Source organism: Natator depressus, chromosome 1 (genome assembly GCF_965152275.1).
Source record: "Natator depressus isolate rNatDep1 chromosome 1, rNatDep2.hap1, whole genome shotgun sequence".
Taxonomy (NCBI): domain Eukaryota; kingdom Metazoa; phylum Chordata; order Testudines; family Cheloniidae; genus Natator; species Natator depressus.
Window position 1 is genome coordinate 140,062,688 of NC_134234.1, and position 13,961 is coordinate 140,076,648.

General features: G+C 40.8%; 1 protein-coding gene across 1 annotated transcript in view; it reads left to right on the top strand.

Moving 5' to 3' along the window:
* Nucleotides 1–13,961, top strand: part of PHEX (phosphate regulating endopeptidase X-linked) — a 132,328-nt gene that overhangs the window by 58,721 nt on the left and 59,646 nt on the right. The window contains exons 11-12 of the mRNA XM_074946129.1: nucleotides 4,822–4,950; nucleotides 8,165–8,266. Of these exons, the coding sequence (XP_074802230.1) occupies nucleotides 4,822–4,950; nucleotides 8,165–8,266 (231 nt within the window). The remainder of the gene's footprint in view (nucleotides 1–4,821; nucleotides 4,951–8,164; nucleotides 8,267–13,961) is intronic.

A 13,961-nucleotide genomic window follows, 5' to 3' on the forward strand; every position in this document is an offset into this window, starting at 1 on the left:
CAGACTGCTCAGGTGCATCCCCACAGAACAACTGAGCATGCTTCAGCATAGGTGTTCAGAAGGACTTGCCCTGTAATTACTGCGCCAGGCCATGGTGGGTCTGGGCACAGGAACTGACAGCATTGTGCTCACCAATGATCCCCCTGCTGGGTTGGCAAGGAGACTGGAAACCATGGTGAGGACAGGAGCCTGGGACTGGTAGCTGAGATAGAGGCTGGGATTAGAAGCCAGTCAGGGAAATGGGAAGAACTGGGAGCCATTTGGCTGGGGAGAAACACTGAGATCAGGGAGGGAGATTGGGTGCACAAGGAGAATGGGAATAAGAATTCATGTGAGGACTCAGGAGTGTAGAGGATGATAGCCTACTACTGTTTCACAGGCAACCTTCATTTTGGCATTTCTTAACTTTTAAATGCTTGACTCTGGAACATTTTAATGTTCTTCTAATGTAGTTTTTGTGTGTGTAATAGGTCAAAAATCATACAAATCTCTTGTGCATGTACAAACACATGTAATTCTTACCAGATCCAGTAAAAATGCATATCACTGCAGTAGTGAGAGAAAATATTAGAGCTCAGAGTAAAAGATTAATACCATATCTCTGATTTCAGGATATGTGTGTTCTGTTCATTTACTTCCAGTCCTCCCTTCTTTTCTTTCAAAGGTCCATATCTATGTAGTTGTATACTCTCCTTTCTGGAAGTAAGATATTAAGTAACAGAGCATGAGTCTGATGACATATCTTTGGACTCTATCCAATACATGTTTAAGTGCAGGACTTTGGTAACTAAGTATAGAAGAAAAAAAATCAAGTGAGAGATATGCATAATTTCCCCTATATCTTCTTCAGTTATGTTGTGTGAATGTTTGGGTCTGCTTAAAATTCAATGCCCTGAGATTCCTCAGAAGTAGAACAAAGTAAATTTATCAATTTATTAAGTTTGTGAGCAATTAGAGATTGTGTAAAAATCCAGAGGATGACATACTGTGCATTGTATTATCATAGTCACCTGATGCTTGATCCAAAGCCCATTAAACCAATGAAAAAGCCCCTACTGAAATCTGTAGTGCCCTACTGTACAGAGACTCCCCCCTACAACACAACATAATAAATAGAATGCACATCACTTGCATTAAAAGCAGTTACAAAAAAGTAGTGCGCCCTGATCCGGTTTCATTGCATGGTTTATACAGAACTGTAATTTGATCAGCTTTACCCACACCAGAAAACGCCCTTGATGAATAAATTGTTGACTAATATTTCCATTCATATACAACAAATGTGAATGGATTTTAATAATATCAAATAGTTACATTAAAACTACATTACAAAAACAATATTACAAAAAACATGGTAATAATTCTGGTTTGAGTTGAACCAACAAAGATACACTGTAGGAAATGGGGCGGGGGAGAGTTTTATGGCCTGCTATACAGAAAGTCAGACTAGATGATCACAGTTGTCCCTTATGGTTTGGAATCTACTCAAACCAGAATTATTACCATGTTGTTTTGTTTGGCCCCTACACCGAAAAAGCCATTATATGCTCAGCTCTGCTCTCAACTTCCTGCATGGGCACATGGAGTGACCTAAGAGTTTCCCATTTGATAAGTAACATTTGAACATTCTTAGAGTTGGCCAAAAAAAAAGCACCATCAAATGCATTGTTTTGTGAAAAAGGCAAAAGCTGCAGACTAAAGTTACATCACATTCAAACAGGTGTTGTTAGAAAAGCATTTTCTTTATGAAAAAATGTGAGCAACTGGCTGTCCAATCCCAGCTACATGTTTATTAGTACATCTTTTTATGAGGCACTTCTTGGTGGCCAAGTACAATAGAGTGCTGACCTATAACCAGTCTGGCAGGATATTAAGATCCCAAATGGAACCCTTAAAGTTTAGGGGTTGTGCTTTATGACACACCAAATAGCTACTTGCATTTATGTACTCACTTGAGAAATCAAAGAAAATATATACATTGAGTTGGTTGTACACTTTCCAGCACAACATTTTCAAGTTGTCATGTAAATAGGCCATGTGAGGGTTCCCTGCATGTGGGTGAATTCCATTCAGTGTGCTAAGTACAGTACAGACAGGCCCCCGAGTGGGCAGCATGCCCCTGCCTGGCAATGGGTTTCAGCCCTGAAGAATATGAATCTTGGCATCAAGAGGTTTAAAATGAAAATGGTTTGTACTTTGCAGAGGAAAGGGAGGGAAAATCACACAATTAATTAAAAGTGGAAGGTCATTTTCATAGGCTGTAAAACCAGACATCACTGCTCAGAAATTCTTTGTTTATAGTATCAGCCATTTTTCTACACTAGCCATTGTAATGCTAGTAGGACTCATAGCAGGCCAGGCTTGGCCTCAGCTACACTGTGTTACCTACCAAAGCTGGATTCAAACCAGTGACTTAAAGCTGGAGAACCCTGTGTCCCATAACTAGCCCTGTAAGCCACAGACTCCCTGGATGTGTGGTTACTTTATAGTAAGTTTAAACTTTACATACTCTTTCCATTTCATTGGGGGAATTATCAAGTGACATTTACATGATGAGACAAGGCATCAGAGGAAACAAAGATTTCATTTGCCAAAAAAAAATCCCTGAACGTGTGTTCGAAACCATTAAAATCTTGAGGATCCCAGTTTTCCTCCATTTTGCACCTTCCTCCTTCCTTGATGGCCGTTTTCACATGCCAGAATGTTTTGGGCTGATAAAAGATGAACACAAATCCCTTCAGAGTCCATCAACATTGCTGTTTTATTGACTGGAAAGGGGCTCCATTAAGGGCTTGCCTATACTTATGGCTAAATCAGTACTGCTGTGATCGATGCAGTGTTGCTAGCAGAGTGCTCTCCCGTCGACTTCTGTGCTCCACCTCCCAGAGAAGAGTAAGGTAAGTTGGTGGGAGAGCATATCCCATCAATACAGCATGGTGTAGGCATAGCGGTAAGTCAACCTAAGCTACGTCGACTTCAGTTACGTAACTTACATAACTGAAGTAGTGTAACTTAGGTCGACTTTACACCTTCAGTGTAGACCAGCCCTGAGTGACTACAGGCATTTCTTCCTTTCCCGATAACAAATTGGGGAGCAGGCCTTGCGGGAGGCTAGCACTCGGCTCCTCCCCTTCTGCCCAAGGCCCACCCCTCTCCCTCTCCATACACCTCACTCCCCTGCCGGAGCCCAGAGCACTCCCACCATAGCCACCGGCCAGCTCAAGCGGCCTCAGTGCCCCCAGCCCGAGCCCTGAAGTGCCGGGTGGACAGCATGCGGGCAGGGCCATGCTGGGCTGTTTGGGGAGGCTCAGCCCCCCCCACCCCCCGCCTATGATATCCACTGCCCACGGGAGCAGAGCAAGGCTGGCGGGTACAAAGTGGTGGAGGCAATCAATAGATTTTAAGTAGCCTACATGCTGACACTTTCTCTCAGCCAAGATACCTCCTCCCGCAACACCAACCATGAAATTTTTTGTCCCACTGGGATCTGACAGCCTGCTAACTCTCCCCATCCTCAAAGTTCTTCCTCCTCCTATAGCCTAATGCCCAATCCACAAACAAAATCGTGTTTGGTACATTGAAGGGAGTTGTGGTATAATAAAATGGCTAGTCAAAAGATATGCATATGTCAAACATTGACTCTGCATTATTTAAACTTTTTGCCATTACAAATTATTCAATGAAAGATTAACTTTATCTCCATGGCTTTTTTTCTTCTTTTTTTTGTTCTTTTACTCCAATATTTCTTTCCTTCTATTATATATATTATCACTTTTCCTCTATTTTTTCAGTATGTTTCACTCTTATTTTTCTGATGCTTTTTGCATCTAGCCTCTTCCTTCTACTCATTCTGTATATTCTTCTCTTGCTACTGTGTCTGTTGTCTTTCGTTCCCTCTTTCTTACCCTGGACTTTCATTCTACATCCAATTATGCATGTCTCTCTCACAATTGCACACTGCACCTCCTGCTCTCTCTCAGGCACTAGGGCCACTGGTGCCAGAACTGAGGGAACAAGGGGCCATGCCCCCCACTTTTTAACAAAAAAAACAAGCAGAGAATTCATGTCCCTGCAGATTCCCCATCCCCCACCACCCGCAGAATAATAGATTCTGCCAGGGAGGTGCTGCAATTACACCTTTGCCCACTCGGAATTGCTGTGGGACCAGAAGAGAGGGCAGCTGGCTCATTGCTGGAGCAGCCAGCCATGGAGGGAGAAAGAGCAGGCACTTTGGCCTTGGCCTCCCCATTTCTACAAAGGTTCCAGTGCCCTCTCCTACCTCACACATTCATGCCCCTCTATACTGTCACGCACATTTGCCCCACTCCCCTCACTCAGCGGTGCCTTTCTACGCTCTCACTTTTCTACTTCATTCACACACTCATTGATAGCCTCCACTCGTGCTGGCGCTCTTTCTCACACTGATATTACTGCCCTCCCAGAAATGCCCTGAAGGCATTCAGACTGATGACCTTCCACCTACAGTAGTTCCTACCCCAATCCTTTGCAATCCTACTGGCAGGTCTGGTTCAGAGGAATGGGATTGATCAAAGGGGTTGGATGATTTTGAAGTTGGTGCAGAATGCTGCATCCTGCTCATTAAATGGTGAATTAGACATTAAGGAGGCAGATCCTCAGCTGGTGTAAATCCTTTTTGAAGACAACGAAAATGCAGACATAAATAGTAAAATGATTCTGCTGTTATATGTGTTAGGTTATGTGTGCCTGTTACTTTTCAGAATTTACCATGAGGATACTGAGTTATTTCCATGGTTTTTCTCAAATGGCATGTTCTGATGGTTTATTGTGCAATGCCAACAGGTAATCCAGGGAACCACATCTTTACTGCCTCAGTGGGATAAATGTGTAAACTTTATAGAAGGAGCACTCCCTTATGTCCTTGGCAGGATGTTTGTGGATGTCCATTTTCAAGAAGACAAGAGAGAAATGGTAAGTCCTCCTCAGTCTCTATCTGAAAACTTTTAATTAGTTTCTTTCTCCCAGCAGAATAATTTTGAAGTTGAATTTAGCTTTAAAGAGAGACTTTCCACATGCAATGATTTTAAAAATTTCACTTATTCAGTGAAATGGATGGTAGGGAAAAACAGAACAAAGCAAAGGAAATCCCTCCTTTCCCTCCAGCTAAATTCAGTTGGTGCATTCATTGCCAGTTCAGGCCTTTGAGACAAATATGTAGTTGGATTTAAAAATGTATCCAGATAATTTTTTTCACCATGAATAACACTTGTAGTTATGACTACTAAGATAAGGATAATTCTTGTAGTGCAGGATATAAGGTTCATCAGCAGGTGCCAACTGCCATCATCATTGGAACTGTAGAACACCTTGAGGATCTGATCCAAGACTTCTCAGCTGTGAGGGTCAAGAAGGATCTCCTCTCTGCAAGTGCAGCATTGCACAGTTGACTATATGCATTCTGAATATCCTACCCAGAAGTTTGAGCAAGCATAGGGAATCCATAACTGATCTCTGTCCCAAATTTTGGGGAAGCTCATATCTAAAGATCAAAACTCAGGATTTGTGATTTGTGAATCAGGCCCAGCCTCCTGATCTAAATTTATTGGCTTGAGTCAATCACAAGTTTCTTCAGCTTCATCTATAAGACCGGGTGTTGGCTGCTGTCAAAGGCAGTATCCCAAATTGACCAATGGTTTGATTTGGTTTGGCAAAGTCTTTGTTCCTTATATTTTCAATAATGGTCTGATTCCCTTTGTCACTGTTGTAAGCCTTTGTCTTTGAACTAGAATTTCCACTCCAACATCCAACTTTTTCAGCTCCTTGATCGTTCACTGAATTCCTAAAGTGGTGTTTATATTACAGTTTGTTAGGGAAAAAAAACAAGGGGGTGTCACAAACCTAGTGTAATGACCTCCAGGAAGGTTTATCTGAGGGCAGGGCTATACTACTGCTTAAGTTGATCTAACTTACGTTGCTCTAGGGTGTGAAAAAGGCACACCCCCCGCCCTCCGAGTGACACAAGTTACAGCGACCTAAGCACTGTCCACACTGGTGCTATGATGATGGGAGACGCTTTCCCGCTGACATAGCTTCCACCTCTTCCGAAGGTGGCGTAATTATGTCGATGGGAGAGCACTCTCCAGCCGGCATACAGAGTTTTTAGCAGATGTACAGTGGTGCAGCTGCACTGATGTAGCGCTTCCAGAGTAGAGCTGCCCTGAGTGTGAGCACAGAAACAAAATTGGAGGTCATGTTGAATCTGGTTGAAACCTTGAAAACTGTGGCTCTTCAAGTCTATTCTTAATAATTTTTTCTCTTCCTCTTTTTCCATTCATTTCCCCTTTCTTAAACTAGGAAAGCCATTCTGATTTCGAGAACATTTTTTCCTTAGCTGAAGGAGAGTAGGTAGCTATCCAGGATAAGAAAATCAGGAGTTATGGATCGTATGGTGTTTTCAGGTTTTAGTCACTGATGATGTCTCATGCCATGCATGCCTTCTCTCTCCTCCTTTTATGAAAAAAAAATTATCTGTGTCTAAATATAGTATTGTTTTTGACCTACAGTCTCTGCAGTGTTTCTTACAGCTATACCTGAGCAATTTCAGTAATAACTCTGATAATATGAATAGGTTTCTTCTCCCACCCCCTACTGCTACAGCTGGTGCATAAAACCTAAATATACACCAGGGTCCAATTGCAGAGCTTGAGTTTGAACTTGCAACCTCCAAACACAAGGAGTTCACCTCATTAGTGCTCTAAGTTAATTGAGTCAGTGCTCTGCCATCAATATTCTTTAAGTTACTTTAGTCCCTTGGATGTCGATTACTGAGAAGGTTTGGTCATATTTAATGTTTTGTTCTGGTTGTCCTATATTGTCTCTAAAGTAATGAGATATTAAAAAAAGAGGGGAGGAAACTGAATAATAAAGAGGGCAAGTGCTTTCCTTTCATTTTAGAGAGACACACAACAAGCTCAAAATGAGAGTCTGATGCATTCATGGCTGTTCAGCTGAAAACAATGTTTTTCAGGGTCCCTCTACTCCCAAAAGGACATTTTAAAGATACCATCTCTACTGATTAACATGTTGCATGTCCATGTTAATTGACATTTCTGTTTATTTTTAAATTTAACACAGGTGATAAACTTTATATAGTGATATGGTTGAATCCGTAGATTAGTTTTAAATGTCTTTTGCTATCCCAACTTTTAGGCCTGATCCAGCTCCAATAACTTCAGCCCTTTTTTATTGCCATGGTTGTGTCTTTAGTAATTGCCTATGTCTTCAGCCTCACCTGTCAATGCAAGTAGAAGCAATTGACTACAAGCACCTCTGTTGTTCAACTCCCCCAGCCAAATACATAAGACTGATAACATTTCCACTCTTTAGACCAGCAGAATAATCTTTCACTCGGGATCAGATGCCATGGGGTTGCTTGAGGTGTATCATTTTAGGCTATTCTCTAATGTCTCTCCCCCTAGTATCTAAGTGTTGCTATTCCTGTTTTTGAAATTCCGTGACACCTTGTGTAGTCATTTTATACCTGTGCCAAGTGGATGAAACATGCTACCAGATCAGAATTGTGGTGCCAATGTAAATTACTATCCAAGGTGCAAAACCAAGGAAAACTGGGCCCAGCTGGGTGTTCAAGCTGCTGCCACCAGCCATATAAACCGTATTTATTTAAATTACAGTAAAAGTCCACAAATGAAGCTAGTTGGATAAATAATAGAGCTCTGCTGTGTGTTTGGGTAAGGATGCAAACAGCCCAAATATGGTTCTTTTGGATGAATGTCAATCAGAAGGAATACTGGGCACTATACACATGTGATTGGGAAACAAATGGCCAGAATTTCACAAGACTTCTGCTGTTCTCTCAGCATGTCCATCATGAGCACAAGAAAGGCATTCTCATGATGACTGTTCATTATTATGTCGTGGAGGGAACAGTAGTCAGAAACTTGTGTAGTGTAGCTGGTAGAGATGAAAATGAAGGCAAGCACTCTATGACTAGAAAACCCAGGGTTGTGGGAGAGAGGGAGGAAGGTATGTGGGGAAGGAAGGAGACTTGGGTGTCATATAAACAGAGAGAGAGATGTAGTCTTATCCCACAAGTCATTCATATACCCAGTTAGTCTCACAGTCAGTTTCTCATGACTCTCTTTATTGGGGAGAATTTGTTTTGCAGATGGCGGAGTTGACTGAAGGGATTCGCTGGGCCTTTATCGACATTTTGGAAAAGGAAAATGACTGGATGGATGCAAGAACAAAAAGGAAAGCTAATGAAAAGGTAACTGTTGGTGTGGGAAAATTAAAATGCTGGGTGAAATCCTGCTGTGTTGAAGTCAATGGAGCTTTGCCATTAGTTTTAATGCTGTGTTTAAGTTCCATTTAATTGTTTACTATTTTAGAAATGCACATTGGCAATCTGTTTGTCTAAACTTATAGGATACTGGGCTAGATGGACCTTTGGTCTGACCCAGTATGGCTGCTTTTATGTTCTAATGCTGAGAAACCTGAACTTATACTTTTCTACGGCACTGTTAATTTTGTTACCTCATTTCCTCCCATGTTCACCCTGTTTGTTTTGTCCACTTCTTACACCTGACTGACATGGAGATTGAGAGCTCTCTGGGGAAGGAGCTGTCTTCCTCATTATTTGTCAGTACAGTGTCTGCCACAATGATCCTTGATCCTTGAATGGGCTTTCTAGGTTCTACCTTACTACAAATGAATAATACTACTATAAAATATTTTTAAGTTTAGATTGTTTAGGATGTCCAGTACCTGGAAGGAAGAGGCTCCAATTTAGCAATGTGAATATGAAGATGTTATGTCTGGCATCATCTCTGATGTCACTGTTGGAAGTCTACCCCCTGAAAACAGTACTTCCAAGGGTGATGTCGAGCAACCAGTGAATCAGCAGTCCCCAAAAGCAATGATATCACATCATTCTCACTTCCCTTCATGATAACTTAAACATTATGTGACATTATAGTGCAGAGGGTAAATTGGATGTTAGAAGGTACCGAAGGCTTCCTGAACCAGGTCCCTCCATCTCTCACTTACACTATATGAGACATGGAAAGTGATCTCAGGAAACAGGGAGCAGCACACAGAGCAACAATCTGGATTTGTCTACACTGCAAAAAATGGCCGCAATGGCTCACACTCTGGGGCTAAAAATAGCATGTGAACGTTTAGGCTTGGGCTGAAGCTTGGGCTTTGAAATCCAGCAAGGGGGGCTCTCAGAGCCTGGGCTCCAGCCCGAACCTGAACGTCTATAATGCTATTTTTAGCTCTATAGCATGAGCCCACTGAGCCTAAGTCAATTGAACCAGACTCTGAGAGTCACTGCCAAGGGGTCGGTATCTCTCTCTCTCTCTCTTTTTTTTTTTACAGTGTTGACATACCCTAAAAATGCTTGAATTCACAGGAGGAGAGGATGGGCTCCTCACCATTTTTTTCTCTTTTTACTTATAAAACAGAAAATTTGGTGGCTTTACCAGTATTTATTTACTGGTTTGTTACACAGAAAGTGCATCTGTCTAAATGTGTCCACAATCTGTCATTGCCTGTGTCCATAATGCTGCTGTTATCCTGTCAGAGCTCACAAGTTGAGAAGTTGTTTGGGTCAGTACTTGAGGTGAGGAACAACTGCATAAAGTATATTGCTGTGGATACCTAGGTAGCCCTCTGACTTCCGGGTCATACTGAGCCAAAGCCCAGCATTATAACAGAGAGTTCTGTGTTGCTGGAGACACCATGTTTCAGATGAAAGGCCAGAAGGAACAACTAGATCATCTAGTCTGACCTTCTGTATAGGGTGACTAGACAGTAAATGTGAAAAATCGGGATGGGGGTGGGGGGTAATAGGAGCCTATATCAGAAAAAGACCCCAAAATCAGGACTGTCCCTATAAAATTGGGACATCTGGTCACTCTACTTCTGTATAACACAGCCCATAGAACGTCACCCAGTTATGCCTGCATTGTGCCAATGACGTAAAATAACTGCTCTGGCTGCTTGTGGTAATTAAGTGTCTCATGGCATTTTTATAAGAATAAGATTGTTAACTTGAGGACAAATCCAACTATGTGTGATTACAATCTGACCTTGGGAAACTCTCATGAGTTCAAACCCACTGTTCTATCCACTTGGCCGTATTATCTCCTAATGACGTATAGTGTAGAGTTGCTGTGTGTAGTTAAACAGCACCAGCATTTTACCCAGAAATGGCTGTATTTCATAAAGCCCATTTTGTCTAGACATAGTTTGTTTAGCTGGGTTTTTTTTGAGTCAGCAAACCACGTTGGAATGAAAGGAGTTAATGGTGGTTGTTTTCCTGTTTACCAGTTCTACTGCAGTAGGTCAGTTTCCCTGGTATTTGGTCCCTTTTTAGTCCATGGGCAGTTGAGTCTGTAGCAGGTTTATTCCTTTATTGTGCAACAGGTAAAAGACCTTTTGTTTGTATGTTTTGGTTTTGTGCGTTGAAAATGTTCTTGAAAAAATTCTCTTCTTCTAACATGATCTTGATGGGCTCATATGTCTTTATATTTAGGTGACTCCACTGTATTGCAAATAGCTTGATAGGCTTATTGATCACCTCAAAGAGGATACTGCAGATTCTGCTTGTGATAGGGATAGCCTCAATACTAGCTCCCACATATTTATTGCCGATAGTGCCAGGGGTCAGCTGAACAACAACCTTCTATAAGCCTGACCCAAAACTCACTGAAGTCGATGGAAAGACTCCCATTGATTTAGGCAGGCTTTGGAGTGGATCCCTATGATAGAACCAGTGCCGTAGTTTGGCTTTGGGAGAGCAGCCAGCTCAGTCTAAGTTTTGAAAATTGGCCTTTTTAGCAAGTATTAGCTTATGTGGCCTTCTGAACACTTCTTCAGCATCCTTGTGCTCTGTATCTCAAGGAATCTCACCTTTCCTCCTGGAATACTCTGGAGTTTAAGTGTGTTTCTTTCTCTCTGGAATAAGACCACATAATCAAAATCATGTCTTCTAATCATTTTAAACCCCTATGCTGTAAGTGTGAATTGAAACCAGTTCTACTGAAAGCAGCCTATCCTTCCCCCCTTTCCCCCCAAAAAAACAAAACAAAACAAAACACCCAAAGAAATGGATCCTAACACACTTGGGTGTTGTTTTTTTTAACATGCAATTCTCACTTAATTCTCTGGATGGAGCTCATGGTATTTCTAAAAACCATAGTTAAGTCAGAGTCTAGTATCTGGCACCATGCTTTCATATTCTGTTTCCTTTTTCTTTTGTTAGTCTTGTTTTATTGTACTCTATTTGACTGTAATCAAGGATTTGTTTATACTGTTCCTGTCAATCCTTTGAGTCTTAGATGGAGGCCTCTGATTTTTCTCTTTTTAAAACCCATTTTGCTTCCTGCTCTCACTTTTTAAACTCCCTATTTTGTGAGGGTCATTACATTTTGCCTTCATTTTTTAAGTATAGCTAAATTATTCAGAGGAGTGCAGCTCAATGGGTGTCTTTGGCATGTGCTGTATGCATTATGTCAGTCATGCGGAGAGATACCTCTTCAATAGCTCTTGTGCTGGGTCAGCTCTGAGTCACCTTGCAGCCTATTGGGAAAGCTAACAAATGTGCAAAAAGGACCTTTTCTTTTTCTGACAATGAAAGTGTTGATAGCGGACTACTATATCAGCCTAATGATACTGACAGCTGCATTTCCTAAGGATGGACCTGCAGAGAAAAAAGAGCATCCAAAATTGAAACTACATCAACATGACTTTTGTAATCATGTGCTAATGATGAACCTAATTTTTAAAATCGTAATTTATTGCTGCTTCTTCAAAAATGATAATTCACTGGCAGATGATCATTGTGAGACGTAAACTATAATAATGTTTCTTGGACACTGGCAGGATAAATTAATTTTTTGCTCACCCCTTTGTTTTCCTCCCCTAAAATGCCCCTTGTACTTGAGTTTAATGGGGGGCTTGAGAGTAAGATTCAAGACCTATATACACAAACATATTTTCCAAAAGTATGAAAATTTACTGCTTCTTATGAAGTTATTTTATTTGTCTAGATGAAGCACTACTTTTTAAATTTTAAGTACAAATGACAAGCCCAAAATTCTTGTGCTTCTGTAATAAGACCTTTCTGTAACATAATTAACCTTTCTAGGTTACAGAGCACAAATCCCTAGGTCACTCTGAAGTAATGTTGTTGCCTACTGAATTTGACTGTTGCCTGGTTTTACTTTTCTCTAAGGAAGTCCTATTTACAACATTTATTTCCAATCCCATCTCTCCCAGTCTGAAGACTGATAGGGCAGAGTCACAGAAAAACATACGCATAATTCTCTGCTGTGTTTCTTAGTTTAGTCTCAGCTTATATTGCTTGATTCTGTTCCCAGTGAAGTCAATGGCAAAAGTCTGATTGACTTCACTGGGAACAGAATCAAGCAATATAAGCTGACGCAAAATTCCCATTGACCTCTGTGGTGCAGATCAGGTCAATGGCCTTTACAAACCAGTGCCTGGAGTAATTTAGGACAATCTATAATAGGAACAAAGGCCCCAATTCAAAAATGTACTTAAGCATGTGCCTTAAGCACTTGTGTATTCTCATTGAAGTCAACCCCATTGAAGTCAGTTGGACTACTTTGGCACTTTACTGAATAAGAGTCATAACCATTTTAGCTGAACCAGTTTTAAATGCTTTAAATATGGTATTCCTGGTCACTGGACAGGAGCCATAACTGTTCTAAACTATGTTTAAAGTAGAGCTGGTCACAAAGTTTTCACCAAAATGTTCCTTTTGTCAAAAAATGTCCATTTGTCAAAACCAGAACTGTTTATGGGGAAAAGGGTGGCTTTGACAAATTTTTTAACTCAATTTTTTTTTGGAACCCTCTCCCTTCCCTGAAATTGTCAAAGCAAAATTTGTTTTGACATTTTCAAAATGAAAAGTTCCGGTTTTCTAGTTCCAAAATGACTTTTCAGATAGAAATGTAAGCTAATTATATCTTTTTAAATTGTTAGAAAATGATCAAAATTGAGATTAAATGCTTTGAAATGATCAGACATAGCATTTTGATTGATCTGAACCAAAACTTTTTTGGGGGGTTTTCTGCTGCTGAATATTTTTGAGATTTTGACACTTTGTCCTTATTCAGGATGGGAATAAATGTAAAAATCTTGAAAATTTTCACAAGACAGGCAAACCATTTCCTGCCTAGCACTAGCTTATAGCTTGTTTGCCTAATGTGGTTTAAATAATAATGCTTTCCATTTCTGTCTGTCTTTCAGAAATAAAAATGTCGATAAGCGCCAGCCAATTGTTTGTGTTTATCCCTTAGGTTATAAACCAAATAATGCAAAATTACTTTGGCAGATTAACCAGTCCCAAGCCTCAGTGCACCCTTGAGAAAAGAGAAGGAAAAGATAGATGTTTCAGGGTGTCTGAAAAGTTAACAAAACCAGGCTTTGACGGACCATATATAGGAGTGAGTCCCAAAACTAAAGACCCCACCCCTTCCTTTATGTTTATATAGCACCTTCAATCCAAAGATCTAAAAGCACTTCACAAACCTTAAATCTACTTTAGAAACATTAATGGACTCTGCCAGGTTACTCTTGTTCAGTGACACCTTACTTCAGAAAGATCTGGGAACTGAGGGGGAAATGCTCAAAGGCAGAGATGGAACTCACTAGGAGTTAGGTGCCTAACTCCTATTTGTGCCTTTAGAAACCTTTGAACCCAGTCTTTTCCCTTCCAGATTTGTGCTTTTAATCACAAAACCATCTACCCTGTCTTTAGTGCAAACTGAGCCTCAGTGATGATTTTGCTGCAGTGGAATACTTTAAAATTTCAAAGACTAAGATGCCAGTCTATATTGTGCCAATCTATATTGTCCGTTGGGGGACCTGGCTGCAAAAGGTTAGTCTACTGATACAGTCAAAATATGATCTGGAATATGTAGTGGGGCTGA